Source organism: Carcharhinus amblyrhynchos, chromosome 4 (genome assembly GCF_965287045.1).
Source record: "Carcharhinus amblyrhynchos chromosome 4, sCarAmb.v2.hapA, whole genome shotgun sequence".
NCBI lineage: Eukaryota > Metazoa > Chordata > Chondrichthyes > Carcharhiniformes > Carcharhinidae > Carcharhinus > Carcharhinus amblyrhynchos.
The window spans coordinates 128,103,370-128,128,975 of record NC_137327.1 but is presented as its reverse complement, the minus strand read 5'-3'; the positions used below and the strand labels follow the sequence as shown (position 1 = coordinate 128,128,975).

At 41.8% G+C, this 25,606-nt stretch overlaps 1 protein-coding gene across 1 annotated transcript in view; it reads left to right on the top strand.

The window, feature by feature from the left end:
- Positions 1–25,606, top strand: part of LOC145342339 (myotubularin-like) — a 103,448-nt gene that overhangs the window by 2,510 nt on the left and 75,332 nt on the right. The window contains exons 2-3 of the mRNA XM_080187845.1: positions 23,275–23,374; positions 25,466–25,520. Of these exons, the coding sequence (XP_080043971.1) occupies positions 23,309–23,374; positions 25,466–25,520 (121 nt within the window). The 5' untranslated portion in view covers positions 23,275–23,308. The remainder of the gene's footprint in view (positions 1–23,274; positions 23,375–25,465; positions 25,521–25,606) is intronic.

Genomic DNA, 25,606 nt, shown 5'->3' with positions numbered 1-25,606 from the left:
TGCCCTATACAGCCGCAGCAAGACCTCCCTACTTTTATATTCAATCCCCCTCGCGATGAAGGCCAGCATCCCATTCGCCTTCCTGACCACCTGCAGGCTGGGTTTTTGCGACTCATGCACAAGGACCCCGAGGTCCCTCTGCACCATCGCCTGCTGCAGTTTTTCTCCATGTAAGTAATAATGCCAAATACGTTGTTTCCGAATGCTCATGTGTTGGTTGTGTTTTCAGTGTCGTGAATGCGAATCATTGGAGCAATGTAAAAGGCAGCACAGTGGTTGGCACTGCTTCCTCTCAGCACCAGGGACCCAGATTTGTTTCCAGTTTGGTTCACTGTCTGTGTGGAGTTTGCATGTTCTTGTTTTGTCTTTTCCCTTGCGAAATGCTTTTCTTGATAGATTTCAATGTGCGGGTGGAGAAATGTGAATGGATATTCTGGGGGATACAGAAGCCTTAGTGAGCTTTGGGCATCTTGCCCATTCCCTGCTCCTTTCCCAACACATGCATGTTCTCCGTGTGTCTGCGTGGGTTTCCTCCCAGGTGCTCCGGTTTTCTCCCACAGTCCAAAAATGTGCATGTTAGGTGGATTGGCCATGGTAAATTGCCCCTTAGTGTCAGGGGGACTAGGTGGGGTAAATGCGTGGGGTTATAGGGATAGGGTCTGGATGGGATTGCGGTCGATGCAGACTTGCTGGGCCTCCTGTACTATAGGGTTCTATGAAACTAACAAAATTGTTTAACTCTGGATTTAAGGTACGTGAATATATGTTCAAGAAATGGAACCATGGCCTTCAACCTTCCCACTTACTGCACATCTGTAAACTCTCGCTTTAGGGCAGGTGGCATAACTGAGTATTTAAAATATCATGAGCTGATAGCTTGCAATAATGCTTGTTATAGTAGTTTTGTAAGGTGTTCGTCACGGCTCAGTTGGCAACAATCTTGCATCTGAATCAGATGGTTAAGTGTTTGACCCCACTGCACACGCAAACACAAAATCTAGGCTAATATCCCAGTGCAGTAGTGAGAGACCGACCATCTGATTCAGATGCAAGATTGTTGCCAACTGAGCCATGGCGAACACCTTATGAAACTGTACTATAACAAGCATTATTGCAAGTTATCAGCTCATGATATTTTAAATACTCAGTTACACCACTTGCCTTAAAGCGAGAGGTTACACTCATGTGCAGTAAGTGGGAAGGTTGAAGACCTTGGTTCCAATTCTTGGACATGTATTCACATATCTTAAACCCAGATTTAAACAATTTTGTTAGTTTCATAGAAGCCTACAGTGCAGGAGGCCCATCAAGCCTGCACCAACCACAATCCCATCCAGGCCCTATCCCTATAACCCCATGTATTTACCCTAGCTAGTCCCCCTGACAATAAAGGGCAATTTAGCATGGCCAATCCACCTAACACGCACATCTTTGGACTGTGGGAGAAAACCGCTGGAAACCTACGCAGGCACAAGGAGAACATGCAAACTGCAATTGGAGGTGCTGTCTTTTGGTTTAACAACTCATCCAGTGTAAAAGCTTGTTGTGTGCAATTTGACTTGTTTCCTGCACTACAACTGTGACTACACTACAAAAGTATGCGTTCTAAGGAACTTGCCTGTGAAGTGTTTTGCAATGCAAGTATTCCCTTATCAGTTGATGCAAATTTCTGTGATTTAACTTTAGATTTTATTTACAATTTGTTTTCTTTTCCAGGAACTCTAATACATTCTTTATCAATTTTTAGACCTTTCAGTTTCTCAACTACCTCTTCTATTATGACTTTGGCAGCATTTTCTTTCTCAATGAAGTCAGGTGCAAAGTACTCACTCAGTACTTCAACCATGTCCTCTGCCTCCACTTCGTATAAAATGCTGAGGAATTCTCAACTCTCCCTATAAAACCTGTTGAGGCTGAGAACCTGCAAACTCAGACGTATAGATTTTTTTTGTTACCTGGGGTTGTTGAGGATTATGGAACAAAGGCGGCTAGGCAGAGTTGAGATAGAGATAATGCCCACCTATTGAGGGAGATGCTTGTTGTGCTATTGCAGCATTAGTACTGAGAATACAGCCATGATGAAAATAATGCAAACTCTTGATGTTTCTGAAAAAGATGCTGGACACTGTACAGTGTACCATCCAGCCCTTTCTACTTTTCCCGTGTTTCACTTGCATTAGTTCAGACTGATTGTCTGTCTTTCAAGTATGGGAGAGTTTGTTTCCAGTTAACAGCAGATTTGAGATCTAATCAACATGTTCAAGTTTGTTTTTGTGCTGAATAAGATAACATACCTGAAACATCTGCCTTTTTTTTTCCTCTAGATGCTGATTTTTTTTCTTTGTATTTCCAGTAACTCTTGCTTCACATTAATTTTGCATGTAAGACCCTAAAACCACATTGGTCTGTTGCTTGATTGAGAGTGTTTTGAAACTTATTTAATCCTCATCTTCACTTACATGCTGTCCAAACGTACATGCTTTTATTGTCACAGAATAATAAGTGAAGGGAAGCCAGAAATCAGAGTGATCTCAAATCTTTTTTAGTGGCTACTTTTTCCAATATTCTGATTTAGGGGCACGGAGACCAGTTTTGCAATCAAAGCTATCATTGCCAAGGCTAAGATCAATTAACTTCTTATTGTTTGGAGGTAGAAGTTGAGACCTAGCCCTTTGTGTTACTCAGGTTCTTATTTTTCAAACCAGCCACCGCATTTTATGTTTTTAATTGAAACTTCATGCCTTGCGCCCAAAGAAAAGTGACATTTAGATGCTTTTGTATTTTTTGATTTTTTACTGGTTTTCAGGATGTAAAGGCCAACTTGCATTTTGGAAAAGAAATGTGGACAGGAAATACTTTTATTGAGAGGAAATACCAAAAATGCTGGAGAGCTGGAATAAGATCAAATTGTTGGAAATACACAGCAAGTCAATCAGCATCTGGAGTGAAAAGATAAGTTCTGATATTTTGAGTTTGTACCCTTCATCAGAATGTTCTGAAGGGCAACATAAGAACATAAGAAATAGGAGCAGGAGTAGGCCATCTAGCCCTTCGAGCCTGCCCCGCCATTCAATAAGATCATGGCTGATCTGTTGTGGCTCAGTTCCACTTTCCCGCCCCCTCCCCATAACCCTTAATCCCCTCTCTTATCAAGAACCCATCAACCCGCTTCTTAAAAATATTTAGCGAGGCAGCCTCCACCACTTCAACGGGCAGAGAATTCCAGAGATTCACCACCCTTTGAGTGAAGAAGTTCCTCCTCACCTCCGTTCTAAACCACCTCCCCTTTATCTTGAGGCTGTGCCCCCTAGTCCTACTGTCTTTTTTGAGCGGGAAGAGTCTCTCCACCTCTATCCTATCCATCCCATTCATCATCTTATACGTCTCAATGAGATCTCCCCTCATTCTTCTAAACTCTAACGAGTACAAGCCCAGTTTATTCAGCCTCTCCTCATAGCTCAATCCCCTCAACTCCAGTATCAGCCTAGTAAACCTCCTCTGCACTCCCTCCAGGGCTAAAATATCCTTGCGCAGGTGCGGCGCCCAAAACTGCACACAGTACTCCAGCTGCGGCCTCACCAATGCCCTATACAGCTGCAGCAAGACCTCCCTACTTTTATATTCAATCCCCCTCGCTATGAAGGCCAGCATCCCATTCGCCTTCCTGACCACCTGCTGCACCTGCAAGCTGGGTTTTTGCGACTCATGCACAAGGACCCCGAGGTCCCTCTGCACCGTCGCCTGCTGCAGTTTTTCGCCACGTAAGTAATAGTCCTTTCTACCATTCTTCCTACCAAAGTGGACCACCTCACACTTGCCAACATTAAATTCGATTTGCCATTTCCTGGCCCATTCGCCCAGCCTATCTAGATCCTTCTGCAGACTCTCCACACCCTCCGCACAATTTGCCTTTCCCCAATCTTGGTGTCATCAGCAAATTTCGACACCATACACTCGGTTCCCTCCTCCGCTCCTGTAGTCTCATAAACTTTCTCCTTTCTCTCCAGATGTTGACTGACCTGTGTATTCCCACTTGTTTGCTTTACATTGTGCTTTCCTTTGTGAAAAGGCAAAAATAGTTACAGGCTCCAGTGGCCAAACAGCTGTCCAAACCTAAGGTGAGTAAAATCACAGACTGGATAAGATGCAGCTGGATTCCAAAGGCAATAAGAAAGGCAGCTGTCAGAAGCGTAGCACCGATCCTCCAGAAATCACTGAATTCTACAGAGGTGCCTGAGACTGGAGAAAGGCAGATGTTACTGCAATTTATTTTAAAAAGGAAACAAATGTGACCCAGGAAATTTATAGGCCAATGAATCTGATGTCCGTTGTGGATCAAGTTATGGAAGCCCTGATTAAAGGTAAGGTCAGGGAGCTTCTGGATTTCAACAAAAATGCAAACAATAAGTAATATAAATACCTGAAGGGAAAAGTCTGTCAAATCTAACTTGTTAGTTTTCTTTTGAGGTGTAAGAAAGGAGCTTGATTTGTAAGGCATTGGATGTTGTGTACTGGATTTCAACAAAACCTTTGACACAAGAGGCTCTGGAAAAGCGAGTGCTGGGGGAAAAAAATCAGTAAAATTACTCTTACATTGATTTGTGATTGATGGAATAAAGAGATGATGGGATAAGGATTGTCATCTGTCTGGGAGAATACTTCAGTACCATCCCACAGGGAGCTATTTTGGCATCTCCTCTGTTTTGGTATCTTTAGAGATGATTTGGAACAAGCAGTGTCTAAATTTGGAGATAATACAAAACTAATAAGGTGGTACACTGGATAACCTAAAGGAGAGTTTGGATATTATTAACGTAGAGAGAGAGGTGGCAGGTAAAATTTAGTGCAGAGAAATGCAGAATGGGTTAATGAATTATCGTCGTCAGTGCAAAGGATGGTGTGGCATTGAGGTGTGCAGACCTTGAACGTTCCCAGGATTGCACCCTGCCTGTGGAGATTTAATGGAACTCAGTTGGAATGCAGACAGTCTTGGGGTTGGCCATAGTGGCCTGAGATTTGGGAGAGAAGAAAAATGTGTCCTTGCTCCTGATACACGAAACCACATCACAGTATCTGTCACTGCCTTTGGAAAGAGCAGAAAAATGGTGGGAACAAGATCTTCATGTAACTGAGGGCTATGATTGTGACAGAGCTAATTTATGAAGACTAAGTAGATAGGTTGTTTTGGATGTTGTGCCTGTTTTGGTATTTTTACAGTCACGGTAAAATCTGTTCATTCTTTGGGCTTATTTTGCCCTGTTACTTGCTGCCTGTAGATACAGATTTCAGACCTCGGCACTTCAGATGTGCAGGTGCTGGTAAGGACAGTAGTAAGTTTAAACAAGTTGTTGAAGAGTGAGTAGTAGTTTTTAAAATACTTTCCCCTAAATTTTACTTTAGAACAAATAGTTCCACATAGGAACAGGAGTGGACCAAAGGATGTGAGCTGTCACGTTAATTTTGAATTTGTTTAAAATTATAGCATGACTTGCAGCATTAATTCAATCCCAAACAACTCTTGTACAATAACTACAGTGCCCTAGAGATTATTTTATACCATTAGAACCATTGAGTCTTAACAGCAGATGTTACCCATGTGATTTCCCCAGAATGATGTGGAGATGCCGGCGTTGGACTGGGGTAAACACAGTAAGAAGTCTCCTAACACCAGGTTAAAGTCCAACAAGTTTATTTGGCAGCAAATGCCACTAGCTTTCGGAGCGCTGCTCCTTCGTCAGTTAAGTGGGAGATCTGTTCACAAACAGGGCATTTAAAGACACAAACTCAGTTTACAAAATAATCGTTGGAGTGCGAGTCTTTATAGGTAATCGAGACTTAAAGGTACAGACAATGTGAGTGAGTGAGGAGGTCCGTATCAACTTCCTCAGAAGACAAACATGGGACATGGCAGACAGAGAACCCTTTGTCGTCCAGTGCTTCCCCGGAGCCTTCAACATGTCATTGATGAAGACGAACATCTCGCCAAGGTCATCCCCACACCCCCACTTCTTGCCTTCAAACAACCACACAACCTCAAATAGACCATTGCCTGCAGCAAACTACCCAGCCTTCAGGAGAACAGTGACCACGACACCACACAACCCTGCCACAGCAAGACATGCCGGATCATCGACATGAATGTCATCATTTCACGTGAGAGCACCATCCAACTCAGCCAACGTTGTCTACCTGATACGCTGCAGAGAAGGATGTCCTGAGGCATGATATATTGGGGAGACCATGCAGGCGCTATGACAACAGATGAATGAACACTGCTCGACAATCACCAGGCAAAACTGTTCTCTTCCTGTTGGGGAACACTTCAGTGGTCACAGGCATTCGGCCTCTGATCTTCGGGTAAGCGTTCTCCAAGGCGGCCTTGATGACACACAACAACGCAGAGTTGCTGAGCAGAGCCTGATAGCCAAATTCTGCACACGAGGACGGCCTCAACCTGGATCATGTCACACTATCTGTAACCCCCACGACTTGCCTGGGCTTGCAAAATCTCACAAACTGTCCTGTCTGAAGACAATACACATCACTTCAGTGTTTGCTTAATGCTCTCTCCACTCACACTGTACCTTTAAGACTTGATTACCTGTAAAGACTTGCATTCCAAACAATATTTTGTAAATTGAGTTTGTCTTTAAATGCCCTGTTTGTGAACAGAACACTCACTTACCTGATGAAAGAGCAGCGCTTCGAAAGCTAGTGGCATTTGCTACCAAATAAACCTGTTGGACTTTAACCTGGTGTTGTGAGACTTCCTTCTGGGATTTCCCCAAAATGACAGAACTGTGATATTAGGATTTCAAACCACATTAATCATTTGAAATATGCCCTGAACTAGAGATCTGTCCATCATGGGAAGTCATGCTCTCAAGTTCGTAACTTGCACGAGGAGAGTGTTCAGTCCTGACCTGATCCAGTCTGATCACATGCTAAATAATTGATTTAACCTTCACATGAATGAAAAAAACAACAATTCTCATTTATTGTCTATTTTCTAGAAGGGGAAGTATGCTTCCCCTTCTTATATTTGTATGTTGTGTTAGTTGTAATTTACTTTTTCAGAATATGTACATGATTCCTGAGATTTTGGTGGTTTAAGGTCCAGAGCCTGTGTGTGTCAAAGGGAAGTGGATTAGTATTGTCACTGGATTAGTAATCCAGAGAGCCCGGGTGATGCTCTGGGGACTTGCGTTTGGATTAATCACCGTGGCAGATGGTGAAATTTGAATTCACTTAAAAAAATCTGGAATTAAAAGTCTGATGATGTCATAAAAACCACTCCCATTGACTAATGCCCCTGAGGGAGGGAAATTTGCTGTCTTTACCTTTTCTGATTCCAGATCCACAGCAATGTGGTTTACTCGTAATTGCCCTCTGAAATGGCCTAACAAGCCACTGAGTTCAAGGGGTGTTCAGTGCTGGTCCAGTGATGCCTACATCCTAAAACTGAATTTAAAAAACTCATGTTTTATGAGACACACAGGGCAAGTGACCTGTCATCAATGTCTGAAGTTCCAGTTGTTTGGTTCATCTTATCACATCTTTCCCCATATTGGTACATAAACCTGATGTTACAGAATGTAAAAGTTTGATTTTATTATGTATTGGTATACAGTGAAAAGTATTGTTTCTTGCACACTATGCAGACAAAGCATACTATTCATAGAGAAGGAAAGAGTGCAGAATGTAGTGTTTGCAATCATGGCTAACTTAATGTGAAGTGGTTCCTTTCAAAAGTCTGATGACAGCAGGAAAGAAGCTGTTCTTGAGTCAGTTGGTACATGACCTCAGCATTTTGTATCTTTTTCCCAACAGAAGAAGGTGAAAGGGAGCATGTCCGTGCTGCGTGGGGTCCTTAATTATGCTAGCTGCTTTGCTGAGGTAGCGGGAAGTGTGGACAGTGTCAGTGGGTGGGAGACTGGTTTGAGTGAGGAACTGGGCTTCGTTCATGATCCTTTGTAGTTTTTTGTGGTCTTGGTCAGAGCAGGAGCGATACCAAGCTGTGATACAACCAGAAAGAACGCTTTCTATGGTGCATCCGTAGAGGTTGATGAGAGTCGTAGTGGACGTGCCGAATTTCCTTAGTGCTTATTTAAGGAAGGTAACCGATGAGCAAATTTCAGATAAGGTTTGTCAAAACTTTAAAATGAATTTCAAAAAAAGTATTAAGAAAATAAACAATTATTGAGCAAAAATAAAGAAATGTCATCGCAATAAATTAAATTTAAATTCCCACCTGAATGTGGGAGGGTTGCAGTGTGCCATTTTCAGGGTGTTCACTCATCCTCCCTCACTTACTGTGTGTGTGCGCGTGTGTGTGTGATGAGGGAGAGTGAAAACCTGAGACTGGGAGTACATAAGAACATAAGAAATAGGAGCAGGAGTAGGCCATCTAGCCCTTCGAGCCTGCCCCGCCATTCAATAAGATCATGGCTGATCTGTCGTGGCTCAGTTCCACTTTCCTGCCCTCTCCCCATAACCCTTAATCCCCTCTCTTATCAAAAACCCATCAACCCGCGTCTTAAAAATATTTAGCGAGGCAGCCTCCACCACCTCAACGGGCAGAGAATTCCAGAGATTCACCACCCTTTGAGTGAAGAAGTTCCTCCTCAACTCCGTTCTAAACCGTTCCCCCCTTTATCTTGAGGCTGTGCCCCCTAGTCCTACTGTCTTTTTTGAGCGGGAAGAGTCTCTCCACCTCTATCCTATCCATCCCATTCATCATCTTATACGTCTCAGTGAGATCTCCCCTCATTCTTCTAAACTCTAACGAGTACAAGCCTAGTTTATTCAGCCTCTCCTCATAGCTCAACCCCCTCAACTCCGGTATCAGCCTAGTAAACCACCTCTGCACTCCCTCCAAGGCCAAAATATCTTTGCGCAGGTGCGGCGCCCAAAACTGCACACAGTACTCCAGCTGCGGCCTCACCAATGCCCTATACAGTAAGGCAGACAAACTCTCCCTCCCTCCCACCCATCCACCCAATCTCCCACAAAACTCTGTCAGCTTCTTCCCCATCCACTCACCCACCTCTGACCGAGGTCTCACTCCTGGGTCTCGCAGCCTGCCTCTCCCAGGGTCCCCGGCACTTTGGATCCTGAGGACTGGCGGTCTTGTTCCATGCTTTCCTGGCACTTGTGTTCCCACTGCCTCCTCTAAAAGAAAACCTCTTTTCAGCGTATTCACCACCACTGATGTTCCAGTCAGTATCTGTTACTTTCCCAGATTTGCTGCTGAAAGGCTCACAGCAAACACGCAGGAGGGGAATGGGCTCTGATGGTAGGAAAAATGCTCTTTGCTGAATCTTCCACTTTGACTTGGCTATTTGATCAGCGTTTTGAAAACTGGCTCTGGAGGCCACATAGAATGGCTTACAGGCTACTGGTTGGACAAGTCTGGTCTATCCCATTTAGAAGCCTCCATTGTTAACATTCTTAACCATCCATCTTAGTTGCTTAAAACTTACTTTCTTTTCTGCAAACGGCAGTAAGCGAGAGAAACTTTGCTCCTTTTCATACTTCAGGACATCCTAAAGCAACATGCAGCTAGTAAAGTTGCTGTTGTACTATGAGAATCATGGCAGTCAGTTTGCACAAAGCAGTGTTGGGGTCCTGGGCCCAAACACCAAGATATATTCTGAAGCCAGACCAGACCCCACCAATTTTTCTGTTTTGACACATGTGAAGGTAGTTTGCTTCACATCAGGAGTTATTCCACTGACAAATTAGGACTTTTTAAAAAATCAAAACAGGTTTCATTACTAACTGTGACAACGGAAACAGCTTCACTTTCTAATTTATCACTGTTTTAGTTCCAAATCAGCAACACACTTTTACAGATTTAAAATTCTATTTTAAATACAGTTAGGAACCATAAATATGATTGTGATAAGGAGTGAAAACAGGACAAAACTTTGAGAGGTTCAGATTTTCAGAGCAGCTTGCAGACCTCTATCTTTCATAGATCATATCATAGAACCCTACAGTGCAGAAAGAGGCCCTTCGGCCCATCCAGTCTGCACCGAACACAATCCCACTCAGGCCCTGCCCCCATATCCCTACATATTATATCCATTAATCCCTCTAACCTACGCATCCCTGGACACTAAGGGGCAATTTCTTAGCATAGCCAATCAACCTAACCAGCACATCTTTGGACTGTGGGACTAAGCAATATCCAGTTAGAACTCAAAAGCTGTTTTCTCTTCTACAAACCTAACTCCTCCAAGAACCACACCATCACAATGATATGCTGCCTACCTGAACCCACACTCCATTCCTTTAATCAAAGCCCCAGGTACTTTTTCTTTTTGCGAACAAAAGTCCCTTAACTCTTTCATAGTAAACACTACATGGCTAAAAGGAGTAATTATCCTGCTCTTCCAGCATCTGAGATTCCAGATATCAATTGCCTGCAGAACAGAACTGAATCTATAAGCAGTCCCCATATCTATAGCAATAGCACACTATTATCGCAGCAATGTTCCTTAAACAACAGTGCCCTAATGAACAGATAACCTGTTTTGTTAGTGATGTTGGTTGTTGGATAAATATTGACCAGGAAACGGGGAGGACTTCCTTTCTCTTTGGAATAGTGGCATGAGATCTTTACATCCACCTGAGGGGGCAGATTTGGGCCTTGGCTAAATATCTCATCTGAAGACAGAGCCTCTAACAGTGCTGCACTGAATGTCAGCCTGTATTTGTCATTGAAATCTCTGGAGTAGCACTTGAATCCACAACTTTCTATCAATTGAGTCACAATCAAGGTACAAATTGTGAGACAGGTAACATCATTTATGAGTAAATTTGTGGCTATAAGGCGAATGAAGAAATAGATCTGTATAAAACGAATAGGGACATGAAAGTAACGTTTTTAAAAATTGCAGTGAAATATCAATATAGAAACTGAAAAATTCAAATGGTGCTTTTTCAACAAAGAGGAACGAGGAGGAGAACAAATGTACAGAACAGCAAAAGGATTGGTTGTATTTTGAATAATTTGAGGTTCCCTGTCTTAGTTCTTTCTGGAGTAAAATTTTGTTTGAGATTCTCTTTTTATTGTTCATTTCTGGGACGTGGGCATTGCTGGCTGGCCAGCACTTATTCCCCATTCCTCGTTGCACAAAGGTAGTTGAGAGTCAACTACATTACTGTGGCTCTGGAATCACATATAAGCCAGATAAAATAAGGACAACAGATTTCCTTTCCTAAAGGGCATTAGTGAACCAGATGGGTTTTTCCGACAATCGACTGATTTCGTGGTCATAAGTAGATTCTTAATTGCAGATATTTTATATTAAATTCACATTCCACATCTGCCATGCTGGGATTTGAACTCAGGTCCCTTGAATATTAACTGAGTTTCTGGATTAATAGTCTAGCGATAATATCACTAGGCCATTGCCTCTCCTACATATGCCCTCTCTTGCAAACTGCATATTAAAGCATTTCATCTGTCTCATGGTAGGTTAAACTGAATTGGGTTGAAATCTGTTGAAACACAATAACCTGTGAAACTGTCAGTAATGTTCTGGAATTTTATTTGTGTCCTTGACATTGACTTCAAATTCAATCCTCTTTAAACTGCACAACAGGCCTAATTTCACTTCTTTTCGCCTAATTTTATCTTTGTATGTACAGGTTTTTGTGGCATATTAGTGACAAATGGCAGTACCCTCTGATTTATGGGATGTTGGTCTTTATCGGCAAGATTTGGGGGTAGGATGAGGTGGTTGGAATGTAAAAGTAAGGAAATGATGTTTAGTTGCATGGTATATTGGTCAGAGTCCATCAGGAGCACTTCCTCTGATTTGGCATTAATCTCGTAATCAGATTCAGAACAACATTATACAGATTGGGCTTTAATAGCTGAGGTGTAAAAGGAGTTTAACTTTGCATACGACTCTGTATAAATGGCATGAGAGTTTTTATCATTAGTGACCCGTTGGATAGACACATGGGACACTTGCCTTTATCAATCGAGACATAGATTACGAAAGCAGGGAAGTCATGTTGAAGTTGCATAGAACTTTGGTGAGGCCACAGCTAGAGTGCTGTGTGACGTTCTGGTCGCCACATTATCAGAAGGTTGTGATTGCACTGGAGGGGGTGCAGAGGAGGTTCACCAGTATTCGATGATAATAATGATGTTGAAGTCAAAGGCAGACAGTTAAACTCTGACTTGCTAGAAATGGTCACAGAGAGGCAATTTAGATTTAATTTCCAACATTTCCAAAGAGTGTGCAGGGACAGACAGGCCTGGAATTTGTGTGCATAATTTTTTGAATGTGACAAGACATACTGAGGGAGTAATTAGCAAAGCTTATGGAATGTTGAGCTTCATGAATAGAGGTATTGAGGACAAAACATATTGAAGATGTTATGCTGAATCTTTTTAGAACTCTGCCTGGGCCACAATTAGAAAATTGCATCCAGTTCTGGTCACCACACAGAATATGTGAGTCCTCGACAGAGTGCAGAGGGAATTTATCAGGTTGGTTCTAAGGATAAGGAATTGTAGCTGTTGGGTTGGAGATTGTTCTCTTGACAGGTTTAGATAAACAAGGAAAAGCTGTTCCCATTTGCTGATGGTACACAAACCAGGGGGATACAGATTTAAAATCATAAGCAAGAGAAGCAGGTTTTGTGAGGAAGAATATTTTTCTGCAGTTGGTAACTGGCCTTGAAAGCTGAGATGACAAATTTCAAAAGAAATTGGATGGAGCTGTTGCGGTTACAGGGATAAAGTGGGGGAATGGGATTGACTGAATTGCATTATAGAGAACCAGCTAGATGGATTTAATGGACTGTGGCTTGTTTCTGACCTTATGATGGAGAGTTTGTCATTGAAGAACAAGTGGAACATGGTTGGGCTTAGGACACTCCCTTGAAGAACCCAGGCACTGAAGTTCTAGAAGTGTTCAATGAATGGAAAGACACTGGGAAATTCTGTGGAACAAAGGGACCTTGGCATGTTTGTCCACAGATCTCTGGAAGCAGAAGGACATGTTGATAGGGTGATGAAAAAGGCATACGGGATATTTGCCTTTATCAATTGAGGCATAGATTACAAAATGAGAAGTCTCACAGCACCAGGTTAAAGTCCAACAGGTTTATTTGGCAGCACTGTGCTGCCAAATAAACCTATTGGACTTTAACCTCGTGTTGTGAGACGACTTACTGTGCTTACCCCAGCCCCCAGCTGGCATCTCCACATCTGGATTACAAAAGCAGGGAAGTCTTGTTGATGTTGCATAGAACTTGGTGAGGCCATAGCTAGAGTACTGTTGGCAACCAGAATTGCACAATTATCAGAAGGTTGTGATTGCACTGGAGGGGTTGCAGGGGAGATTCACCAAGATTCTGCCTGAGATGGAATACTTAAGTAATGAAGAGAGGTTGTGTAGGCTTGGGTTGATCTTGTTGGAGCAGAGAAAACTGAGACATGACCTAATCGAGATGTTGAAGATTGAGGGACATAGATACTGTGGGTAAGGAGTATCTATTCCCTGAAGTTGAAGAGTCAGTCACGAGGGGACATAGGTTCAAGGTGAGGAGCAGGAGGTTTGGAGGGGGGTGTGACTTTTTTGTCCAGAGGGTGGTGAAGGTCTGGAATGTACTGTGGAGGTGGGTTGTCTCACATGCTTTAAAAATATGTGGATGAGCGCTTAGCACATCATTCACGGCTGTGAGCCAAATGCAGGCAGATGGCATTAGGTGGGAGTTCAGGTGTTTCTAATGTGTCAGTGCTGGTTCGATTGGGTCGAAAGGCTTCTGCGCTGCATGATTCTGTGATAACTAAGATGGTTAACCTCCAACAGCCAAACCGTCTTCCTTTGAGCTAGGGATGACATCAACCAGTGGCTTGTTTTCTTCCGAATTCTCATTGACTTCAATTTTACAAGAGCTGCTTGATGCCACACTTGGTCAGATGCTGCCTTGATGACAAGGGCAGTCACTCTCACCTCGCCTCTTTCTGTTTGGATCAAGATTGAACTGAAAACTGAAGCAGAATTATCCTAGCGGAAACCAAACTGAGCATCAGTGAACAGGTTATTCCTGTTTTGAATAAATCAAATAAATTAAGTTACCTCAGATAAAGTGAGACTAATTAAAGGAGCAGTCCCTTAAAGAGTTATTGTCTGAGACAAAAAGCAAATCACAAATAGAATTTAAAACGTTAAACCAAAATGTGATTGCGGGTCAGTGAGCAGTGTTAGTGTTGCTTGATTACATTGTCAATGACACCCATTACTTTGCTGATTGAGAGTCGGTTGATAAGGCAGTAATTGTTTGGGTTGATTTTTCCCCTTTCTTGGCAGGATGTAACTGGGCAATTTTCCATTTTCAGGCAGATGTCAGCAAAGTAGATGTACTGGAACAGCTCGTCCAGTTAGTGCCAATGCACAAGATTTTGCAAAGCTCGCATGTTTTTATAGCTCATAACCTTTGTATGCAGCACATTCAGCTGTTTCTTGATGTTATGTTGAGTGAATCAAATTATTTGAAGACTGATTTCTGTGATTGGATCATCCATTCTGCCCTACTGATTGAAGGTGGTTACAGATGCTTCTGCCTTGTCCTTTGCACTCTGCTCCATTCTCACTGAGGACTGGGCATTCATGTGAACGACAGTAGATAATTGAAAGATTATAACGAGGTACAGCAAGTCTGCAGATCTTTTCATCTAATCCATTGGCTGTGGGACTGCATATAACCTTGTTAAAATTTCACCAAATTGGCATCACTGTTTTAGTTAGGCCTAGTGCTGCACCTGGTATGTGCTTCTGCACTCCTCATTGAAATGGAATGGATCCCGTGATAGAATGAGGGATGTACTGGACCATGAAATAATGGATTCTAGATAAATGTAGTCCTACTGCTGGTGATGTCCAATTTTCAGCTCTTTTAGTGCTACGCAGCAAATGGAGGGTGACTTTACCGTTGAAGACATGACCAGGTCTCCAAAGGACTGTGTGTGATAATTCCTTCCATTACTCTGATGGACAGTGCCTCTATGTAGGTTGCTTGACAAGGATGAGGGCAATGAGTTTTTTTAAAACTACCTGTTGCAGGCCCAGTCGGGCAGTTGTGTCATTCACGGCTCGACCAGCTTGGCTGTTAGTGGTGCTGCAGAGCACTCTTGGTAATGAGCAAAGAACATTACAGCACAACAACAGGCCCTTCAGCCATCCAAACTTGCACTGACCATGCTACCTGACTGAACTAAAAACCCCAACCCTTCGGGGTACCATATCCCTCTATTCCCATCCTATTCATATATTTGTCAAAATACCTCTTAAGAGTCACTATTGTATTTGCTGCCACTACCTCCCCTGGCAGCGAGTTCTAGGTACCCACCACCCTCTGTTTAAAAAAAACTTGTCTCGTACATCTCTGTTAAACCTTGCCCCTCGCACCTTAAACTTATGCCCCCCAATAATTGACTTTTCCACCCTACGAAAAAGCTTCTATCCACTCTGTCCATGCCTCTCTTAATCTTGTAGATTTCTATCAGACTGCTCCTCAATCTCTGTCGTTCCAGTGAGAACAAACCAAGTTTCTCCAACCTCTCCTTATAGCTAATGCCCTCCATACCAGGCAACGTCCTGGTAAATCTTTTCTGTACCCTTTCAAAACATTGAAGTGCCCCACCAGGAGTGTATTCTGTGCTCTTCTATGTTCAGTATCTCTTCCAAGTGGTATTCAACATGGAGGAGTCTTGATTCATCAGCTGATAGAGGGTGATAGGAGGTAATCAGCAGGCAGTTTCCTTCCCCATGTTTGACCTGATCTGCAAGACTTCTTGAAGTCTTGTGTCAATGTTGAGAACTCCCAGGGCTACGCTCTGATGGTGTCCCATCTGGAGTGTGCTGTCCTATCATGGGAAAGGAGTTTGGGATTTTAGCTGGCCAGTATGATTCTGGAATGATGAATGCCAAGCTTTCCCATTTTTGGCACAAATATGCAGATATTAGTAAGAAAGACCTTGTAGATTTGACTGGTCTTTGCCTTGTCTGATGCATTGGTCAGTAACAGATGGCTTATTCTTATTGTCTTTCATAGTGATTTGGTGCAACTGAATGGCTTGCAATGCCATTTCAAAGGGCAGTTCAGAATTAACACCAATGTTGCATGTTTTCAGGAAGGAGTTAGATATAATTCTTGTAGCTAAAGAGATCGTAGGATACTGGGATGGGGTGTGGCGGGGGGGGAAGCAGGAACAGGTTACTGAGTTGGATGAATAGCCATGATCCTAACGAATGGACGAATGATCTACTCCTTCCCCTATTTTCTATATTTCTATAAGTTATAATGATGAAGGATGGCTGAAGGACAATAGTAAGCCAAACAGGTTTTTACAACAATCCAGTGATTTGATAATTTTTACTGGGACTATCTTTCTTTTAAATTCCAGATTTATTTAATTAACTGAATTTAAATTCCATGGTTGCCAGTTATAGTATGGGTATGCCGGCGTTGGACTGGCGTAAACACAGTAAAAAGTCTGACAACACCAGGTTTTAGTCCAACCTATTTATTTGATAGTATACTCACAAGCTTTCGGGTTAGCCCCTTCGTCAGGTGAATGGAGAGTTCTGGCCTCAGACAGAGCATATAAAGCACAGACAGTTTAGAGATTACTGATTAGAATGCGAATCCTTACACCTAACCTGCTGTTCAAGACCTGAAGTGGCTGATAATGTGAGTGGAAGGAGCACTGATCACAGTTTAAAGAGATGTGTATTGTCTCCAGACAGTACAGTAAGTGAGGTTTTGCAAACCCAGGCAAGTCACGGGGGTTCATGTCGCACTATCTGTAACCCCCGTGACTTGCCTGGGTTTGCAAAACCTCACTTACTGTACTGTCTGGAGACAATACACATCTCTTTAAACTGTGATCAGTGCTCCTTCCACTCACATTATCAGCCACTTCAGGTCTTGAACAGCAGGTTAGGTGTAAGGATTCGCATTCTAATCAGTAATCTCTAAACTGTCTGTGCTTTATATGCTCTGTCTGAGGCCAGAACTCTCCATTCACCTGACGAAGGGGCTAACCCGAAAGCTTGTGAGTATATTATCAAATAAATAGGTTGGACTAAAACCTGGTGTTGTCAGACTTTTTACTGCCAGTTATAGACCAGAGTACACTTGGAATAGGGAGAAACCTTTTATTTTGAATGTGAAGATCTTTCCTTTGCAGAGCTTTTTGCAGAAGAGGATTGATATTGTATACTATGTGTTCTGAAATTCTTCCAGTAAGCTTGGTATGAATTTTTTGACATAGTTAGAATTTTTCAGTGGGGCATGATCACCTGAAGTCACCACAGCATATTGTTTGGTAAAATTGTATTTTAAGATGATACCACACTAAAATCAGAATGGATTTTTGTTTATACAATGATTCGAGTCTATTTGAACAAATAAATGATTTTGAGGATTTTTCGTCAAACCCTGCTGGGCTGTGGTCACGTGACACACCCTTCTACAATCATGTGACCTCACTGGCATGACACTGAATAGCTATGTGGCTAAACAATCTAAATGATAGCAATTAGAGAAATAGTTATATTCAAAGTCTGATCATATTGTTGGATAGGCAACCTATGTTAGCAGTGAATTCAAGAACACTGTCATTGATGGCTTTTTTTTAGTAAATGTGTTGAATCTTTTGGTCATGCTATCGTTGCAGAGCAAATAGTATTGGATTTGTGGACAGGTACTGCTGAGGCCAACAACACATTCCCAAGAATCTTGAAACTGGCCTGGACTTGCAGTGGATCTTACTGAGAAGATCCAATTTAAAGCCTTGATACAAAATGAGTGTGCACTCCCAAGTTTTGCTGATATTTTCTGATAATCTAGTCTTCCTGATTGCTTCTGCTGCCTTCTAGGTTCTGTTCCTGATTATTTCAGTATACTCTGCAATAGTTTTTGGATTGTATCATTGGAGTACAATTTTGTCGACAATATCTTAGAATAATCAATAATAATGGTGCAGAATTGCAGTGGTGTGGTTTAAATCCTGCTGTTATGTCTTAATTCATTTAAGGCACACTATGATATGATATCATCCCATGACACATGGCACGTATCTTTGACAACAGGAACTTTTGGAAATCCACAAAAGTCCTGCTTTGTTAGGTCGTTGATTTGGCCATCCTTCTGTATACAGCAAAACTTGGACTGTCTATTGATGCCATGTTACAATCATAAGAACATAAGAAATAGGAGCAGGAGTCGGCCATCTAGCCCTCTGAGCCTGCCCCGCCATTCAATAAGATCATGGCTGATCTGTCGTGGCTCAGTTCCACATTCCCGCCCTCTCCCCATAATCCTTAATCCCCTCGCTTATCAAAAACCCATCAACCCGCTTCTTAAAAATATTTAGCGAGGCAGCTCCACCACCTCAACGGGCCGAGAATTCCAGAGATTCACCACCCTTTGAGTGAAGAAGTTCCTCCTCAACTCTGTTCTAAACCGCCCCCCCCTTTATCTTGAGGCTGTGCCCCCTAGTCCTACTGTCCTTTCTGAGCGGGAAGAGTCTCTCCACCTCTATCCTATCCATCCCATTCATCACCTTATATGTCTCAATGAGATCTCCCCTCATTCTTCTAAACTCTAACGAGTACAAGCCTAGTTTATTCAGCCTATCCTCATAGCTCAACCCCCTCAACTCCGGTATCAGCCTAGTAAACCTCCTCTGCACTCCCTCCAAGGCCAAAATATCCTTGCGTAAGTACGGCGACCAAAACTGCACACAGTACTCCAGCTGCGGCCTCACCAATGCCCTATACAGCTGCAGCAAGACCTCCCTACTTTTATATTCAATCCCCCTTGCTATGAAGGCCAGCATCCCATTCGCCTTCCTGACCACCTGCTACACCTGCAAGCTGGGTTTTTGCGACTCATGCACAAGGACCCCGAGGTCCCTCTGCACCGTCGCCTGCTGCAGTTTTTCGCTACGTAAGTAATAGTCCTTCCTGCCATTATTCCTACCAAAGTGGACCACCTCGCACTTGCCAACATTAAATTCCATTTGCCATTTCCTGGCCCATTCGCCCAGCCTATCTAGATCCTTCTGCAGACTCTCCACACCCTCCGCGCAGAGTTTCCACCTGCGGTGGTTGTGCTGAATCCTGGGGATCAAATGGGAGGACAGCTGGCATCCTTCATGAAACTATGTTTATCAACATTGAAGCTCTGCTCCTGTGGAACCAACTCTGATGGGTGCACCGTTGCATCTGATGCTCAGAAACCCCCACCTTTTGCAGGCTCTCTTCTCCCAGCTCTCCATTGGTCAACACTCTAAGGGTGGCCAAAGGAAAAGGCATAAGGATACGCTTATGGTTGCTGTGCAGCACAGAGGTATTAAGAGCGCTGACTGGGAGGGGAACTGGTTGGCATAGCTCTAACTGGTCCTTCAAATCTCAGTAAGAAGTCTCACAACACCGGGTTAAAGTCCAACAGGTTTATTTGGTAGCAGACACCACTAGCTTTCGGAGGGCTGCTCCTTCATCAGGTGACTCACCTGACTGACCTGACAAAGGAGCAGTGCTCTGAAAGCTAGTGGTGTTTGCTACCAGATAAACCTGTTGGACTTTAACCTGGTATTGTGAAACTTCTTATCGTGTTTATCCCAGTCCAATGCCGGCATCTCCACATCATGACTACCTTCAATCTCAGCAGCTCGCCAGTGAGGCAGAACACTTCTGACTCCAAAATTGAGCTGCTCGGCCATCAAAAGAGTCAACAAGTCTGACAGATGTCATCCTCGATTTCAAGAGATTGCCACTGACGGTATTTATCTGGAAGATAGAGAATTGAAAAGGTGAATCTTTGAGTGGGTCCTGGCACTTCCTCAAGACAGGTATAGGCAGTGGTCCTCAGACCAAGGTTTGTACCCATCTTCAGATGAGTGGATGAAGACAAATTCTGTAGGCACAGAGAGGAATTAATGATCTATGGGAGATTTTATTTAGAAGGCAAGTTTCAAGATGATGGAATGAAAACCATGTTTGGAAACATGTTAAATCATGTTTTTGTTTTCTTAATAGTAAAGGGAATAACAAAAATTCTGTACAGAGTTCTGCAATTGCATTTGCCAAAGAATGCCGCAAAGTATATTTCAGTGCAAAGTATATTTTGTCAGTTTGAAATGCATTTGAATCCCAGTGTTAAGATTCCAGTGTTTCACCAACATCTTGCTCTTCCACTAATTTCTGAAATATTATCTATGAACAGCAAGCTGTTTTAAACTTCCATCCAACAATTTGGCAGTTCCCAGGTCACACATCAGTTATGCACTTGCGCCTGTGATGATTCAAATCTGATTCTCCTAAAGATGTTGATTCACACTTGCACAGGCAACGCAAACTATACAGCTGTTTATTCATGTGTGAATCTGGGCAGTGGGCTGGGCATCACAGGACCTTATGTTCCAGTCCTCACCAGACATTGATAAATGTACCTATGTTGCTGGACGGTAGTCGGGGATAGAAATCATGGCTGTGATATGAGATCATTTGGAGAGCTGGGTTTAGCCAATTAATTACAGACCAGGATTCCAGTCTGGGAGCCTTCTTAATCCATATGGTTCGGCACCATATCATTCTGAACAATTTACCCACTGAGCCGTGAGACACTTTGACCAAGCTAGTTTCCTTTTCTGTTTAGCTTCTTATGGGTAAGGCAGAGTAAAATCAGGTGGTAGTAGTCTTGGCTAGGAAGGTCCTGAGTTCGAGCCCTGCTCCAGAGACTTCAGTACATGACTTTCTTGACACTTCAGTGCCATGCTGACGGAGTGCTGCAAGTCAAAAATGAGAGATTAAATTGAGGACAATCTAATCTTTTGAGGTGGATGATAAGGATCCCATGACCCTATTTGAAAAACAGCACAGGAGCTCCCCTTGGGTCCTGGGCAACATTTATCCCTCAATAAGCTAAGCTGAAAATAGATTATTAGGTCATTTATCCCATTGCTGATTCTATGTAATTTTGAATGCTGTTTATGGGATTTTGCTGTTTGCAAATTAGCTACTGTGTTTTCTATATTACAACACTGACTTCATTTCAAAGGCAATTCATTATCTTTAACATCCTTTGGGAATTATACGGTAATGATATATGTAAAGTGATTATTTTGGTCTATATTGTCCAGAAATCTTGAACAGCATTTAAAAGGGTACAGTAAGTTGTACAAAATGTATTTAAAGATGATCTGTTGAGGAACCTTTCTAAATTAAGTAGTAATCTTTTATGTTTTGAGTGGAAAATTCTCAGATAATGTGACATTTTGTGTATTTGAATTCTCATATTTGGAAATTTCAAATGGCTGTTGTTCTTGGGTTTAGGTATTAGGTTGGTACCAGTCATGTATTTTGTCTATATAGTGCATGGCGTAGTGGTTAGCACCACTGCCTTGCAGCATTAGGGGCCCAGGTTCAATTTTGGCCTTCTGGATTCTGGTCTGTGCAGAGTCAGCACGTTGTCCCCAAATCTGCGTGGATTTCCTCTGGGTGCTCTGGTTTCCTCCCACATTCCAACAATGTGCGGGTTAGGTGGTTTGTTAATACTAAATTGCCCCATAGTGTCGAAGGAGATCAGCAGAGTAAATACGTGGGATTACAGAATCGAAGGACCTGGGAGAAATTGTTGTCAATGCAGACTCGATGGGCCAAATGATTTCCTGCACTGTAGGGATTCTATGATTCTATGTGACAATAATAAAAACAAAGATTTTTTTTTGTTTAAGAATTTCTGTGTTCATATACTTGTCATGGAGTATTTCCATTACAAAAAAATGAGTTTAAGATGAGTGAGAATATTTAGTTATGTTGGGGAAGTTCAAGAGTCAGTTATAGCAACTGTGTTACTAACACAAATCATTTCGCACTCTGACTAGTGTCGGATTTCAAAACCTGAATTATAAGTTGTATATTGATTTTATTCTCAGAATATTGCAAAACACTGTTCATGTATGATAAGAACGTGCAGCTTTTTCTATGTGGGCTTAGACTTCCTCCTTGCTGGTTTGTGTTTGCATTTTGTGTGCTGTGCTCCTTACCTCAAGTGAATAAATCCTAACCCTCTATCAATAAGCTTTGGTATTTGTAAAAAAAAATTGGAGTATTGTCTGTCTTTGTCATCTCCAGGGTTCCCTGGCTCGAGTCTAAATGGTGCACTAGGATAAAGAGCTTAGATGTGACTTCTATAAAATGTGCTCATTCCTTGCCAACCCTTTTTGTGTTGTTTTGTTACCTAACTAATTCTATATCCAAAGCATATCTGATGCAGATGTTAGAATCAACAGCAATGTTTCATCTTCCATGACTCGACTCAACTAAACCAAAACAGCAATTTTGCCTGTTGTACTTTCTGAAACAAGCTTCAAGTACTCTATATTGTCAGTATTTGATGAGTAAAAGAACTGTTTTTTATGTCAATCCAATCTGTTTTGTGTGTGCTGTCAATAAAAGTAACCATCAAAGGAGGAGGAAAAAATAATTTGCTTCATATTTTTAAGGCGAGGATCCTATTGGGTTCTCCAGGGTTGCATTAATGTGCTTGGGAACACAATGTTATACTCCTATTAGCCAATTGGTAAAGGAAGATATCAGAGTCAATCTTTACTTGGTATAGATTTATTCACTGAGTGAATCATTTCAGGTGCATAATCCCTAGCTTGACTCACACTGTCAGTAAATGTCTCTTACAGTAAATGCTCACATAACCATCCAGTCAATGCCCTCTACCTGTATATACTTAACCTCAATTGATGCAATTAACACATAAGTGGGTAATATTTACTTAAGGACTGCACCACCGCTGGTGCACGCAGAGGACCTAGAGAAATTATTTCTTTGTCTGTGGAGTGATGTTTGATTTCTGTTGGGCACTTCCCCATAGCGGCCTAATTTATATTGAAACCAGTTATTTATTGTTCTTGTATCCAAGTTGTCCACTCCCCTCAGAAATTGCACACATGGCCGAAAGTTTTAAATAGTGCATGATGCTGAGTTGGTGTCTGTTACCTACACCGATGATCTGGGATGTAAATTGTATGGTAAGGGTATAAGGTATTGTTGATGCATTTCTGCATGGATGAAAATGACAACACTTAATATTGATGTAGACTTCTATCAAAAACCATTCAGTACATCTCAATGTGAAGACTCAAGAATGGTTTGTTTAATTTTTTAGAAAGGCACATCTATGGAGGTGTTGCCATAGCTAACTGGTATTTTTTTATTGCAGTCAACTTTGCTTCCTCTAAGAATCTGGATAAACTATGGCTTCGGCATCCTCCCCGATAGTAAATTCCACTTCTGCATCAATCAATGCAACAAATAAAAAGGTATGTTTCTCTCCTGCTCTACAGATTTCTTGCCAATGTCTATACCCAAGGCGGTCATTGTAGACTCCCAGTATTCACATGCCAGCCTCAGTATTGATAAGCAATTCAAACATGAATGAGGAAAAATTTCTTCACCCAGAGGGTGGTGAATGTGTGGAATTCACTACCACAGAAAGTAGATGAGGCCAAAACATTGTCTGATTTCAAAAAGAAATTAGATATACCTCATAGGACTAAAAGGATCAAGGGATATGGGACAAAATTAAAGTCTCATATCCCTTGATCCGACTCAAAACATCAGCTGTTTTCTCGCCTTACAGATGCTGCCAGACCTGCTGAGATTTTTCAGCATTTTCTTTTCGGGTTAAGGGTTATGGGATGAAAGGGGGGATCAGGATATTGAATTTGATGATCAGCCATGATCAGAATGAATGGCGGAGCAGCTTCAAAGGGCCGATTGGCCTTCTGCTTCCAGTTTCTATGTTTCTGTCATCTGAGATATGACAGCTGAGACCAATCCCATTCTCAGTTAGTGTTGGTGAATGTACTTTCCTGCGTGGGTACTCTCTAACTAAGCTGGTTTTTTTTTAAAACCCCTCCAGCTTCATTAGCCTAGAATATTGAGGCAAATTGTAATGCTGCAGTTTCCAGATCATCCAGCTTGTTATGTACTGAGAACTGAATTTGAGACCACCTTGGCCAGTGTTGCTGTTCTGGAAACAAAATAATCCTGTGACTGCATCTCTCTCTCTCTCTCTCTCACACTAAGGCCCCAGTTATTGCCTATCATTACTGGTTCAGCTGGCAGTCTGCTTTCATGACCTGCCGTGATCATTGTCATTCTTTGATCAGACTAAATTGTTTACCCTTCAGTGGGCAATTAAGAATCAACTGGCTAAATGTGGTTTCCTTCACTAAAGGACGTTCAGTAAGCCAGTTGGGCTTTTATGACATTTACTTCATGATTTTTTTTCTTTATCAATAATCGGATTTTTTTTCGAATTCTCATATTCTCAATTTGCCATGGTGAAATTGCACTCGTGACAGTTGAGGCCTCTGGATTACTTATCCATCAACGTAAGCACTGCATTCCATTACGCTGCAATGCTTACTGACTTAGCAAATGTCTATTTCCCCACTGGTTTTGATTATCGACCGTATGATGCTTGAGTCGTGATTAATGAGATAAGGTGTTTATACATTTTTCTGCTTAGTAGAACTCACATTTTGAAATGGAATTAAAATAAAAGCACTGCCTATTAGAAAATGTAACTTTGCTGATTATTCTTTTGCTCCTTAATTATTATACTTTTTTGAAAAAAATGTGTACAATTAAATAGTTTTAATTTTATGAACTTGACCAGATAGTATATTTACTGCTGGGTAGATATACTGTCTTTTGTAGTGCTGGGCCCTGCATGTCAGGTTGAGCCGGAATGCAAAGGCATTGGAACAATTATCCTCGGTGTCCCTGTGCTTCAGAAAGGAAGCTGAAAAAAAACTAGACAAAGACCCTTCTCCTCATTACTGTCTAGGCCCACAACTTTCAAGATAAGCTGAAAGTTAGACACCAGTAATAAGAATTCATCAGATGAGTTTGAAGATACTTTATGGGCCACAAAACTTGAGGATTTAAAAAGCAGTAAGTAAAATTCCAGAGAGGATATAAAGACTCTTTTCTGACTGTGGGTTCCAGTTTTATCTGTAATTGAACTTTCCTGGAGATATGATGTTTGCATTGATTTATTTTAACCTGTATGATTTAATTATGTTGTTAAATCATTTTATGGAGCATCTGGAGGCTTTACAGGGAGTTCTGGTGGTAAACTAACTAAAAGGTGGTGTATCTAATAATGGAACTTTGGCAAAAAGCAAATGCTAACTCTTTTCAAAGCTAATGTGTTATATTAAATGGGATTAATTGAATTTGGACATCTGTAAGTTTCGGGATTTTCCTGTAATGTGATCTGTTAATTGTGCAGAATAACCAGAACTAATTACATTTAGAAATCATTGCAGCATGAGACTAATTGATAAGCAAAATCAGTACAATTCATTTACAAGATTAATTGGGCATTTCTTTCTTTTCAGGCACAACAGATAGAGGAAGTACCACTGTTAGCAGGAGAAGATGTTAAAAGTAAAGGTAGGACTGTGTTTACAGTAATTTTACCTGCAAATCTATTCTGTTCGCTATCTAAATATAAATTACCTTAAGTAATTTTAAGGTCT